General features: G+C 42.0%; 1 protein-coding gene across 3 annotated transcripts in view; it reads right to left on the reverse strand.

Annotated features, from left to right (window-relative positions):
- LOC128543324 (protein kinase C-binding protein NELL1-like) overlaps nucleotides 1–15,124 on the reverse strand; it is a 209,475-nt gene that overhangs the window by 119,895 nt on the left and 74,456 nt on the right. For all 3 annotated transcript variants that reach the window (XM_053513714.1, XM_053513713.1, XM_053513715.1), the window contains 2 exons: nucleotides 7,697–7,793; nucleotides 1,894–1,966 (listed from right to left, as the gene is read on the reverse strand). In XM_053513714.1, the coding sequence (XP_053369689.1) occupies nucleotides 1,894–1,966; nucleotides 7,697–7,793 (170 nt within the window). The remainder of the gene's footprint in view (nucleotides 1–1,893; nucleotides 1,967–7,696; nucleotides 7,794–15,124) is intronic.

A 15,124-nucleotide genomic window follows, 5' to 3' on the forward strand; every position in this document is an offset into this window, starting at 1 on the left:
TGTGATGTGTATATGATGTTTATATGATGTGTATGTGATGTGTATGTGATGTGTATATGATGTTTATATGATGTGTGTGTGATGTGTATGTGATGTGTATATGATGTGTATGTGATGTGTATATGATGTGTGTGTGATGTGTATGTGATGTGTATGTGATGTGTATATGATGTGTATGTGATGTGTATGTGATGTGTATGTGATGTGTATATGATGTGTATGTGATGTGTATGTGATGTGTATGTGATGTGTATGTGATGTGTATGTGATGTGTATGTGATGTGTATGTGATGTGTATATGATGTGTGTGTGATGTGTATGTGATGTGTATGTGATGTGTATATGATGTGTATGTGATGTGTATGTGATGTGTATGTGATGTGTATATGATGTGTATGTGATGTGTATGTGATGTGTATGTGATGTGTATGTGATGTGTATGTGATGTGTATATGATGTGTATGTGATGTGTATGTGATGTGTATGTGATGTGTATGTGATGTGTATATGATGTGTATATGATGTGTATGTGATGTGTATATGATGTGTATGTGATGTGTATGTGATGTGTATGTGATGTGTATGTGATGTGTATGTGATGTGTATATGATGTGTATGTGATGTGTATGTGATGTGTATATGATGTGTATGTGATGTGTATGTGATGTGTATGTGATGTGTATATGATGTGTATATGATGTGTATGTGATGTGTATATGATGTGTATGTGATGTGTATATGATGTGTATGTGATGTGTATATGATGTGTATGTGATGTGTATATGATGTGTATGTGATGTGTATATGATGTGTATGTGATGTGTATGTGATGTGTGTATGTGATGTGTATGTGATGTGTGTATGTGATGTTTATATGATGTGTATGTGATGTGTATGTGATGTGTATATGATGTGTATATGATGTGTATGTGATGTGTATATGATGTGTATGTGATGTGTGTATGTGATGTGTATATGATGTGCCTGTGTTTCCCTCTCATCTCCTCACTGTTCCTTCTCAGAACTTGTACTGTAATGATCTTGACTTCATCTCCTGGTGCCGTCTCCGCCCCTGCCGTTGTCCTCCTGACCGTTTCCAACTTTCCTTTCTGCCCCGTACGTGAATTTATGACCTCACGTGTCTCTATGTCCTTGCAAAGCTTCCTTTTATACCCGTGTCTCCTTTCCACCAAAATGTTGCCTAGATTACAGTTTATACTGTAAAACAGTGACATGAACCTGTAGCTCATGTAGCATAGTCTTATGTTTATTTTTAACCTACTTATTCCTTTATTCTTCTCATTATTATTTATTTATCAATTGTTCTTACGAATCTGCACTGTCTGGAGTTTGTTGCAGTTACATTTCACTATGCTGTACAACCACGTACATTATGTGACGAATACAATTCTTGAATCTTAACTAATTTAAATAAAATAATTGGGACTGTGTACAGCGGGCGGAAGACTTCCTGCTGGTGATTTAACTGCGGCTAATAGACCGTGCTAATTCAGTCCTGCGATGCATTTCCAAGCAGCGGTACTGGGTTGGTCAATAAACATCAGACACTCTGAGCTCCATCCGCCACCTCGGACCGTTTAACATTCACTCGCGCTCCAGTGATTAGAGGCCACGCTAAGCTCGCGCTCTTCTCTTTACAGTGAGCTGAAAAAAATTGATCTAAAACGTTTTTTGGTGTTACTGGACCTGCAGGAGGATAATGTATGCAAAACGAATATCATTTGCAGAATCCATTGTACATTCTGTGCCTTTAGCTACTCACTGAGTGAATTACACACGACAGTGATATTTTTTACAGTTTATAATTCAGTTTCGTGTGATCGGGTGTAGGGTGGAGACATGTAAACTGTTGATTGATTGAAATCCACTTACTGCGATTGAGGCTGGGACACTGCATAATGTAGCCATTTGGAGAAAAAACAAATTTGACGTCTTGCATAGAGCCCTGCAGAGAGAGTAGGACAGAAAGACAGAAGGAGAGAAAGAAAAAAAAAGATTAAGTCGCATTCCTTAAAATAAACTGTGAAAACATTTCCCATTAAAGGCTCTGCTTTACTTCTTCCCATCGTTATTTTATACCAATGCGGATTTTAAAACGTTTGCGTCTGGATTGAGGAAGATAGGATAAAAATGGTATCGGGTAAAAAGTTTCTGACAGACAACAATTAAGTCTGGGAAGTGGACATGCAGTGACTGCAGAACAAAGCACAATCATCGATGATTGCAAAAGCGGCCGCAGCAATCAGCTCATCAGTACAGACAGAGAGAGGGAGCAAAAGTGAAAGGATCTGCACATGCAGAACAAAAAAGGCTGGTCTGATGGTCTAATCTACAGCACACACACACACACACACACACACACACTGAGCAGCGTCTCTGCTGACCAATTTCTCCAAGACAGAAAGATACAAAATGGTGGAACAATGGGACTGGTGAGTGGAAATACAGTAAGAAGATGGTTTATGGATCTGGCTCAGTAATAAATATAAATATATCTTCATTAAACAATTTGATAAGCAGCATGAAAACTCCCCCTCTGTCTATCGACTCCGCGTCTAGCTGTTTAGCTCAGCGAGCAGCGAGGGTGAAGGTGCCGCTCGTTCAGCAGGCGATACCAGATTTCATCATTATACTCCTGCACTTCTTAATGAGGTCATGCAAACAGCTAATAAAATAAGTGATGTAATGGTGTAAGAGCGGTCTTTGCTCAGAGGCGTATCCCAAATTCCACAGCGCCGTATTAAACAGGGTGTCAAACAATCATGCTGCAATATGTTTCATGCAATTCACACCACATTACAGCGACGGGAATAGCTTCAAATAATATAACCACACACACACACACACATATATACAGTAAATATAGCTAAAGGCTATGAAAGTGCATCATTTAAGCGCTGTCCATGCAGCGTGCTTTGCATCATAAAGTGTTCGGATTACAGAAGGGAAAGTTAAAGGAGGACGAGAATGAGAATTGTGGGTAAAGTGCACGACGTGATACACACTGGAGACACTCTGAATGAAAAACAGCAACAAAAAAATCATTTCGATGCTGCAAAACTCTTTATTCTAAGATTAGCAAAAAGTATTATAAAGAAGAAATACGTGCTGAAATGTTCACCAGTCTGGATTTAGACCTGATACCTTATTTAGGAGAGAACAGACTCGACCGAGACAAACCTACTGTACAACAAACAGCCGCGTCCACAGCTACACAGAACAGTCATATAACATGTTCACTAGTAAAGTGTGGAACATCAGCGGATCGAGTAATATATCCCGGATACAATCAAGTGTCAAATATCACTAATAACTGAACACATTTATTTATTATACATACCGTAATAAACACACTTTTTATTTCTTACTGTTTGTAAGTTGAATTAGACTGTTATCTGCAGCTTTAGGACTGTACATGTTTGGACTTTGAGAACATAATTGTTATTTCGGTGATCTATACAGTAACAGCATCCTGGAACTGAAAAACATATAACAAAGTATTAAAAACTTAAATTTGAGGGGATTAACCTCCAAAGCAGGTGCTGTGCTAGCCTCGTGCAGCTAAAGCCCAGCCCTAACTGTACATCGCTCAGTGGAAATCAATTAGATACAGACACTAGTTTCAAATGTTGTTAAACAATATTGATGATAAAATTCAACATAGTTTAAGACATTACGATGAGTTTAGCCAAAGACTAATCAAGGTGCAACGTAGTCCTGGTCCAAGTAATCATCCTCTGCCAACAGCCCAACCCCTTTACGTGTGTGTGTCTGCATGAGATACGGGGACTGTACCAAAAGTAATGCAAAAGTGGACAGCCTTTTTATGAACGGTACAGAGTCTCCCTCTACACAGTGGTACCACTCAACATCGTCCTAAACACCAGCCATGCACGTGCACCAGTGTAGAGCTTAACTCTCAAATCCACTCTGAAATCCCCAGTTAATGGTCTCCTGCTGTGAGGGTTGTCTTCTGTACTGGTTTTCCTTCTTCATCCGTTGTGTCATCTCCGTGAACATTCTGTAGGGCAGTGGGAGGACATGGACCCTTGTCCTGAAGACAATGACAAGGTATCAGCAGTGACTAGTTGAACAGTTACAATCTGTTCCTGTAGGACGACCACTACTGAGTGCAAAGGTCATGGGTCAGGGGGAGCCGCTCGCAGTTACTGTAGATACTCACTGCAGGAGTGATAGAAGCACTTCATCCCTCCATAGTATACACCAACCATAAGAATGGTGAATGTAGCAAGAAAGCTAAAAGACCAAAGTCACTTCGAGCCCGGTGGGTCGTCTGCTTCACCCAGCTGAACTTTACACTCTGCCATCTCTCAGGGTCATACATCACGTCTCATTACAGGAATCTGAAGCTCCGTCTACCCACAGTGAATCCTGCAGAGTGAACATAGTGTGGCCTCCAAGCATGGCCACCAACTCCCAGCACACACACACACACACACAACTTGTACTTTGTACTTTGGGTGACCTGCACTTGCACGGTCCTGTAGACACTGTAGATCAGCAATTCTCAAACCACCTTCATTTTTCTCACTATATTAGTATTATTGAATGATGATATTAATAATCAAAATAATAACAATATTGCAGAACTGCATGTGTATTAGATAAATATAAAAAATAAAAACAGGCCCTGGTAGTGAGCCGTGTAAGCACAATTATAATTTCAATCTGCCTTTCATTGAAGCATGGAGTTTCTCTACACGTCTTTAGAGAAAAGAAAAATGCGGTCTATTAAAGCTCACACCGAGGATCTGCTCTGCTGGAGTAAATCACTGTGTAGCCAATTATTCAGCAAGGCTCTTATTTTTCAGGCTCACGTAAAGTGCTTCAATAGTCATCTGGGTTTCTACACAAAAACAACCAGACAGTAATCGGGCTCTTTATTGGGCTTGTTCCACAAATGAAGTCACGCAGGAGCAGCAAGTCTCAGCCTCTCACACACACACACACACACACACACACACACACGGCCCACGGCATTACACAGAGCGTCTGATGTGTATGGCGTAGAGAAACGTTCGGAACTTCCAGAACCTTGTCGGTTACACTCAGTGAGTTTAACGCCATCCTAACGAGCTCCTGCTCCGAGACCTTCAGACGGAGGCAGCGTGGAGCACAGTGCGGCCGGAAGCCTCGCTCTCACCACACCTGCCCTGACGCAGACGAATTATAACCCCGGGATTTTATACAAACGTGTTAATATCCATCAATAAATGGCAAATATAACATTGGAATAAAATAACGAGTGGATGTGTCTGATGCCAAATCCTGCAGCTCTGCTCGGCACTGACCGGATCAGGGAACCAAGCCAAGCAAACAAACAATGTTTTAACTTATTATTTGTCTTATTATCATTAATATAACATTATCTGTAATGTATTAACTCAGACAGATAACTGTAGCTTTATTATACTCCTTCATGTTCTGCTTTGTTTTATTTTGGTAAAATATCTTTGGCTATACAGTTTATGAACATTTTCAGGATATTGTCCTTTGACCTTGAAGGAAAGTAAAGGAGTCCCATGTAAGCCAAATGACAGGTATAAAAAAGAGAAAAAGGGGCGGGGCTTACAAGGAGCAATCAGAGAGTTACCTCTGATAAACACCAGCGAAAATCCACTCTAACGGTCACATAAACAATACTGGATGATGGTTCATTTTACATACAAGTCAAATTTCACACAAGAGCCTCCTCCTCCTCCTTCTTCTCCTCCTCCCCCTGTCCCTTCTCCTCCTCCTCCTGTCCCTTCTCCTCCTTCTCCTTCTCCTCACCCTGTCCCTTCTCCTCCTCCTCCTTCTCCTCCCCCTGTCCCTTCTCCTCCTCCTCCTTCTCCTCCCCCTGTCCCTTCTCCTCCTCCTCCTTCTCCTCCTCCTCCTTCTTCTCCACCTGTCCCTTCTCCTCCTCTTCCTCCTGTTTCTCCTCCCCCTGTCCCTTCTCCTCCTTCTCCTTCTTCTCTCCCTCCTCTTCCTCCTCCTCCTCTTCCTTCTCCTCCTCCTCCTCCTCTTCTTCCTTATCCTCCTCCTCTTCCTTCTCCTCCTCCTCCTCCTCCTCTTCTTCCTTATCCTCCTCCTCTTCCTTCTCCTCCTCCTCCTCTTCCTTCTCCTCCTTTTCCTCCTTCTCCTCCTCCTTCTCCTCTTACTCCTCCTCCTCCTCCTCTTCCTTCTCCTCCTCTTCCTCTTCCTCCTCCTCTTACTTCTTCTCCTCCTCCTCCTCTTCCTTCTCCTCCTCTTCCTCTTCCTCCTCCTCTTACTTCTTCTCCTCCTCCTCCTTCTCCTCCTCCTCCTCTTCCTTCTCCTCCTCCTCCTCCTCTTCCTTCTCCTCTTCCTCCTCCTCCTCCTCTTCCTCCTCCTCTTCCTTCTCCTCCTCCTTCTCTTCCTTCTCCGCCTCCTCCTCTTCCTTCTCCGCCTCCTCCTCTTCCTTCTCCGCCTCCTCCTCCTCCTTCTCCTCCTCAGACCCCCTGTGCCTGGTGTCTCTCTAATCAATAAGGTGATGAGCTCTCCCTCTCTATCCACAAATCAGGCTCATGTGTTTAAAAATAATACAATATAATGTCATTAAATCAAACGTCAGATATGTACGGCCTTACACAGTCCTGTCCGTGATTAAAAACCTGATCTCTCAGACTGCGCTACACAATGACTTGGTGTAAGGAATTGAAAACCGTATCAGGGGATTTAAAATATTCCACTACACGGTACTGAGGATGTGCTGGGGGTCACCCAGGAACGCTGTAACTGTTATTCAGAGTCAGAGCTGTCAGGTTTGATTTGGAAACGCTTTACTCTTTCTTCTAACACTATGCCATGGTGACAGTCACAATGTGGACAGTAATAATATTTTTCTGTAATATTGAGAATATGATGATAATGTCAGGAGATCGTTATCGTTCTTCTGAAGCTTAAAATACTTTGGGTATCCAAACTGCAGCGGCATGGAAGACCATGGAAAGCCCCGGCGGTGGGCCAGGTGTAGCTCGGTATCATGTACACAGATGTAGTGCTACCTCGGCTCTCAAATTTTCACCTTAAGAACTGAAATTTTGCAAGAAATTTACCTCGGCATACAGACATACAAGTGAACGAACCGAGCCGACCTGAACGTGATGTACGGCGCGTGTACGTCCATTTAAAACTTGTTCGCATCAGAAAGTAAAGCTAGTTTACATTTTTATTGAGTTTTTTTATTTGTTTTTGCCTTTTGTGTAAGATTTAGTGAGACGCAGCACCAGGGGTCACAAGAACGGTGGCAAGAATGACGGTTACAAGAAGAAAACTGAGCCGCTTTCAGTTTGGTTTCTTAAAGCAGCCGGTGCCGAGAGGAATTATAAATTAAGGTTGAGTGAGGTTTAAAGTCTATTTATTTTAGATTTTACTTTATTTATGTGTCTTTTGTCAATGTTTTTATTCTTTTTATTTGCAAAAAAATATGATTATAATGTTGGAAATCGATAATATTTTTGTGTAGCTGGAGCGGATTACATGCATTTACATTATTTCCTATGGAACAATGCGCTTCACAATACAACATTTCACATCAAGAACTCGCTGGCGCGCCGCTGTATTTACATTCATCTTTCATCTTTCCACTGTTTTAGGAATACCCGAAAGTTTATGCAGTAATCCATCAGGAATAAAGTCTAGTGTGAGGCGTTACCTTGAAGAGTCCGTGTCTGTAGCTGTGCTGTCCGAGCCAAATGCTGCTTCCTGCAGTCAAAGCCATCTCAGAAGGGTCTATCTCTCTCTCGTATATCCTGTCAAACACACACACACACACACACACACACACACACACATGGTTAACATAACCTAGCTACCAACAGTTTAGGTGGCAAATGAAGAGAAACACAACTTTTCCCTGTTTACTGCTGATGCAACTGTCAACCATCAGTCTCTTCAGCAGGACTTTTGATCAGCATGAGTGGCAGATATTCGTTTTCAGCAAACTGGGAAACATACACACACACACACACAGACACACACACCTGGTGTGGCAGGAGTACTGATCAAATAAGTTTAAATAACAAATCTAATAGTAAGGGATAAATGTGTTTACGCATCAGTTTTTTCTCCCTGCTTCTCTCGGATGAAACAGAATTCAGAGCTGAAAAAGTTCTCTCTCTTTGTCGACTCCGTGAGAGAAGGGTGGGGGTCGGCTGGATGGGAAATAAAAAAAATCAGCAAGACATGGAGCACAAGGCAGAACTCAATGTTTCACCTGCCAGCTCTCAGCCTTACAACTCACTGAGTCTTTGTGTGAATCCTCCACCACAAGCAGACAGCTGAAACACACTCTCACACTCTCACACAGGCAACGACGCTTCATCCTAAAGGATTTTCCCACTTTACCGTCTGCTAGATTGGGGAGCTAAATCTCCAGCATGAAGAGAATGATAATGCACAGATTAGTCTGATTAAATGCATGGCCTTTAAACAGATCCATAAAGTGACCTTATCTGGAATGAATCCCATGGTTCCTTGGAAACTTCTCTCCCAAATCCTGGTACCGGATGTTTTCCGGCTGTACTGCTGTATACAGAACTGTTGTCTTATTTCACCCCTGTAAACGGCCCCTCTGATGGCCACTCACCCCTATAACGAGAAACCAACATGGCTTGGAACTGGACCTGTGCTCAGTGACAGACAGGCCACTGGGATGGGACGTGTCATCTTTTCAGAACATGGAGAAGGTGCGTGGTGATGCACAGGTAGGAGCAGCAGCACAGACTATCTGGAGCAGCCCTTCCTCCCATGAGGATGAGAATGTCTGCAGAGTGGCATTTCACGTTAGGGCCGGAGCATCTGGCCAACATGTAGGTCATTCTCTGCACAGGGGAGCTCTCTGAAGATTTCCTCCATCACAAAATCTGGTCCAAATACGTGGGGTGTTCGAGTCAAAGCGAGACTTTTGATTGTGTTGAATAACAAAACTCAGTTTATTTCTCTATATAATCCCCTGATATACTAATGCACTTATCCCAGTGATTCAGTAATGCTTGGACACCAAGCCTGTCTGTTTCATGGCTGAAACAATGGCCTCCCAGGAACTCCTATCATGACAAAAACATGTGGAAATGTTTTGGAGTGAGATTAGAACTGTATTGGGATTGTATGTTAAACAGATGGGTCTCTTCTGCAAGGTGGCGTTGTCAATTTTCAAGGATCAGACGTTGTGAGCTCTGAGCTACCTTGACAAGGATCATCATTCACGGATGTACAATGAAACATTCAAACGTTTTATTGCGGCTAAGAGTCTCATCACCGTACTGTGCTTGAGGCCTCCCGTAAATGACAATCACTTTTTCATCACAAGTCCCGGTTTGACTTGAACGCACCCCTACATCATTTAATGCATCTTCCTGTCGGCTAGCGGATCTGCTTGAATGATGCATCTCTTCGAGCATGAGCGTCCTGAAAGGCCCTCTGTTGATTAGGGTACACACAGAACTTTCTGCAGGGCTGTGAACATCTTCCCTGCTGTGCTCCAGAGCCCCAGATTCAGAGCTGAAACATGAGAATCACTTCCACATTCTACACACTTAATATTGCTGTCACAATCCTTTGCTATGTGAGCCCTGGATCTGCAGCACTTTTAACCAATTCCATGCAGCTTTAGAAATGCCTTTCTTTCCTCATTCAGACGAAGGTTTGCTCTGCAGCAGGTTCTACTTTCCTGAACCAACATTACTCTTGGATTTTAACTCAACAGGAAGTAGTAGGCAATAGCTCTCTGAAGATCTTGTTTGTGTGCCTCCTTGTTCTGCCCAAACACTCATCTTAGACTGCCAGGAGACTAAAGTTCTGGTCATTATGTATTTTGGTCATTATGTATTCTGCACCACTGGTTTGATGACCCGAGGAGTTTGGAGGTGAATAAGATCCAGCAAATCACCTCATTTGTTGCTTGGAGTTTGAGATGCAGATCGCCAAGCTCTCTCAACCTCTCTTTGTCCCTGTTTGATACCTTTGGACCATTCTCTAACCTTTAATGAAAGATTGAGTTCTCGATTTTACACAGTATGATACCTGTGTAACCTGTTTACCTGTTTGTTAGTGTGGAACTTTAGGGTAACATCAAAAACTGAAGCGAAAACCTTCAGAAAGTGAAAAGAGCCAATTCCAGGTGAATGGTGGTGAGCCAAGCTATTGACTGTACATGTTGAAGACAGAACATCTGTTTCACTCACTGGTGCAGTGTGAGTCTATTATGAAGTGAAGATTGATATGCTCCCTCACTGGTGTGGTGGAACATTCTGAGCACATAGACTGTACTTGGGCCTCAAACGATTCAATTCTTGTGAGCACCTTTGTTTTTGTTTTATATTAAGTTATGGTTTGTCATGTACAGTACTGTGTATGTTTTTTATGTAAAATGTGGAAATATTTATCATAAATCGACTAAATAAGTTCATTGATGTGCTGAAGCCTCCTTAGTAGTATTTACACCGCGGGCTCCAGATGTTCCCAGCTCTTCTAATAATGGCCCAAAGTAAACCAGATAGATACCCCAACTGTACAGTACCAGGTTACAGTAGTACTCACTCAGTCGGTTTCATACAACTTCCTGTTGTGTATGACTGATTTGCACAGGAATGATCTCCACAGGCGAACCCATCCACTCACTAGTTGTAAGATTGAGATCTGAGGACGTTTATGAAGGGAACCCTCCATGCTCTATAATAACGCCTAGCAATACATCTCACAAAGTCAGGTATGGTAGGCTCTCTTCCTGAGTGTAGCTGGTATAATCTGGGGTATCTATGAGCGATGCCATAGCGCTGGCGAGGATCATCGATCGCCCATCTATGAGTGATGCCACCATCACAAACACTGGAAGGCATCTGCACTGTCTCACACATTATTTGTGGTAACTTGAGTGAACAGACATAACTCTGTTGTGCCTGGAAGGAGAAGTGTTTATTTGTCTCTTGTAACATACTTGGGAGTGTCTTGTTGTTTTCAAGCTTAAGTGCTCTTGTGGGAGATTTAATAACCTGCTGAAGACTACACACTTTACACTCCTTCCCCTCCTCATCAGTTTGGTGTTGCGTGGCGGTGGCTGCATCATACTGAGGTGATAAATTAGTGAAATGAGCACCATCGTAGAAAGGACCCTCCAGCACAGGGAGACTTGTACTAGTCTTTCTGATAGCATGCTCTTGTATTGTATATTTGGATCATCATGTGACGGCTCTACTTTGCTAAGCTCATCATCATTTTCCTGCTCCACTGCAGCTTCTAAGGCTTCTGCTTTGGCTAATGTGGCTCTCTTTTTGAGATGTAATGTATCTAATGATGCTTCTTAGTGTGCCTTCCTACTTTCGTAGAAGCCCTTTTTTGGGGCTTGCTGCACTGTCTCAGAGGTTTCACTCTAAATACAGTGGGGCAAAAAGTATTTAGTCAAGGACCAATTGTGAAAGTTCGCCCACTTAAAAAGATGAGAGAGGCCTGTAATTTTCATCATAGGTATACCTCAACTATGAGAGACAAAATAAGAAAAAAAAATCATAAAATCACATTGTAGGTGAGGTAGGTAATAAATTCATTGGTAAATTCCTCAGTAAAATAAGTATTTGGTCGCCTACAACCAAGCAAGATTTCTGGCTCTCACAGACCTGTAACTTCTCCTTTAAGAGGCTCCTCTGTTCTCCACTCGTTACCTGTATTAATGGATTCTGTTTGAACTCGTTATCAATATAAAAGACAACTGTCCACAACCTTACAACAGTCACACTCCAAACTTCACTTTGGCCAAGACCAAAGAGCTGTCAAAGGTAGACTGTAGATGGTAAACTGTAGACCTGCACCAGGCTGGGGAGACTGAATCTGCAGTAGGTAAGCAGCTTGGAGTGAAGAAATCAACTGTGGGAGCGATTATTAGAAAATGAAAGACATACAAGACCACTGATGATCTCCCTCCATCTGGGACCCCACGCAAAATCTCACACCGTGGGGTCAAAAAGATCACAAGCACTGTGAGCAAAAATCACCAGAACCACACGGAGGACCTAGTGAATGACCTGCAGAGAGCCAGGACATGTCCAGGACTGCCTGAAGTTTGCTAGAGAGCATCTGGATGATCCAGAAGAGGATTGGAAGAACGTCATATGGTCAGATAAAACCAAAATAGAACTTTGTGTTTGGAGCAGAAAGAATGCTGAGGTGCATCCAAAGAACACCATACCTGCTGTGAAGCATGGGGGTGGAAACATTATGTTTTGGGGCTGTTTTACTGCAAAGGGATCAAGATGACTGATCTGTGTAAAGGAAAGAATAAATAGGGCTACGTATCGTTAGATTTTGAGTAAAAACCTCCTTCCATCAGTGGTCTTTCAGCATGGAAATGATCCCAAACGCACCACCGCCCGGGGCAACAAAGGAGTGGCTTCATAAGGAGCATTTTAAGGTCCTGGAGTGGCCTAGCCAGTCTCCAGATCTCAACCCCATAGAAAATCTCTGGAGGTAGTTAAAAGTCCGTGTTGCCCAGCGACAGCCCCAAAACATCACTGCTCTAGAGGAGATCTGCATGGAGGAACGGGGCAGAATACCAGCAACAGTGTGTGAAAACCTTGTGAAGACTTACAGAAAACGTTTGACCTCTGTCATTGCCAACAAAGGTTTCATAACAAAGTATTGAGATGAAATTTTGTTATTGACCAAATACTTATTTTCCATCACAGGCATCTCTGATCTTTTTTTTTTTTTTTTCATCTTTTTCTCATCACAATTGTTGGCTGAATAAATACTTTTTTGTCCCACTGTATCTGTAGGTGGGGCAGCCAGGAGGTGATGTCTGTCTATCTTTATGTTTCATACATTGCAGGACCAGAAACCAGTTTCAGGAAAATTTATGTCTGTCTGGCCAGATTTTGTCACAGCATCACACAAAACTGACTGGACAGAATTTAATGAAACTTTGCCAGTACTTTGTTTTGCCAGAAGTTAAACCTGTGCCATAAATGAAATCAAAATGTTAAGCAGAAGTTAAATTATGAGCAGTTACAGTAGGTGCCACATTGTCACAGCATATAGCGGTTTTTTTTTGTTTTGTTTTTTACTAATTTAGCACTTTTTCCGTTTAAAGTGAAACAGAAACAGAAGCAAAAGCATGACACAGCATGGCTTATTCCAAAAAAAGGAAATCAGACAACAAAAACTGAACCTTCAAAGATGAATGCAAAGATCAATGTAGTATGTTTATTCTTCCTGCAGGAAGTTAAAACCAGTCTGTCTCATACTGTATGTTCTGAAACCTTGGTCCTAAAAACAGGCTGTAATGTAAAGCGCCACTATGGAATAAAACGCGGGTCATTAGATCAAACATATCCGCAGCAGTCCGAGGTGATGTCATGCGAAATACCCGAACTGAGAGGCCGGTGTTATGCACTAAAATGCAGAATGGGATTTCTTTGTATTAATAAGTTAGACAGAGAGTTCTGCTGTACAGAGAGACACACAGACATGTACGTGGGCTTCAACCTCAAATAATAATAATAATAATAATAATAATAATAATAATAATAATAATATCACTGATTACATTAAAGATCAGATCAGATTATTATTAGTTTAAACCTTTTAACTGTTTCTACAAACTCTTTAACCATCAACCACGGGGAGTAACACTAGAATACTTTATATAATGATGACATCTACAATAAAGTAGATATAGTAACACTACCAATAACCAAACTGGCAAAAATAAATGCTGTATATGCTAAATGAAGAGATTAATTTAAAGCAAATTACTAAAGCTCACACACACACACACACACACACACACACACACACACACACACACACACACACACTTCACAATGCTTGCTAATACAGAAAGACTTTCTACATACTGCCATCTCAGGCAAATTGAAGATGAGGGTTAAGGATAAAACAAAAAGAAAATAACAATCATCTGGTAACAATTTCATAAATTGACATCATCAACCAAGAAGTCATCACGCTGCTTAAACTGCACACAAGAACACTAAATGTACAATGTTCAATACCACAACACAACTTTATAAGACAATACAACGGCAGTCCCCTGAGAAGCTCATTTCAGTTCCATGGACTCATAAAGATAGACTTGTGCAAGTGGGTGGAGTCTCATCAGACACTACGTATACGTTTATCAGATTTACATCCATTCACACAACGTCCGACCACATTCACACTCCAGGTTTCTAACAGGGTTCAGAATTCTGATTGGAGATTAAGACAGATACAACAGCTTCCCACACACAGCTTGTGCACATCTCATGTCACGCAAACTGTTGGAATGTCTCCTCTCCGTTTCATTTCCTTTCAGAAATATTACGGAAGTAGCTCATCTGCTTTGTCTTTGTCCAACATTTGTCCAAGTTATATCCCATTATGTAGTCAATGCTGTTCCAAGGTCATTTCATCAATGTCTTCTAACTTTCACAATCTGACTTTCCAACGTTGTCCCAACACCTGTCACGTTACCAAATTAACATGGCCACAACTTTGTTGTACTATTTCTTGCCACTGTATACCCCTTTAGCTTAGACTTTCTCCTACAGTGAGGTTTGTCCTCTAAGACCCAGAAACCACCTGACAGTCTACAGGGTCAATGACATGTTGAGTTGAGCAGGTTTCCAAAGCTGCGAGTTCAAAACCTGGTTAAAAATCACAAAGCTCTGCTATACAGTAGATGTCTATACACCGTTGCAGTATTTACCGCAGGTTCTACACCAGTTGCACCTTCCATCAGGTCTAAGCATGACTGTGCTTCCACACCAGAACGCACTCAGACACTGAACATCACAGTCAGCACTAAAAGCAGGGGTGATACAGAGGTGGGTAAAGAACAACCGAGGAACCTTAAAAAAAAGTGTATTGGGAAGATCCAAAAGCATCAAAGCATCGACGGGGTTTATGAGAGGTCAGATGCAGTCAGGGAAGACAATTAGAGGCTTATCCATTTACTGCAACATCAAACAGAGCCATCCGTCAAGATGTAGAAGTTCATTTGTGAGCTTGAGAAAGAGATTTTCCCACGACGTGCGCCTCATCGTTATGCTTAAAACACTGACACCTTTCAGGGAGACTGAGACACATCCAT

The sequence above is a fragment of the Clarias gariepinus genome, chromosome 15 (genome assembly GCF_024256425.1).
Source record: "Clarias gariepinus isolate MV-2021 ecotype Netherlands chromosome 15, CGAR_prim_01v2, whole genome shotgun sequence".
Taxonomy (NCBI): domain Eukaryota; kingdom Metazoa; phylum Chordata; class Actinopteri; order Siluriformes; family Clariidae; genus Clarias; species Clarias gariepinus.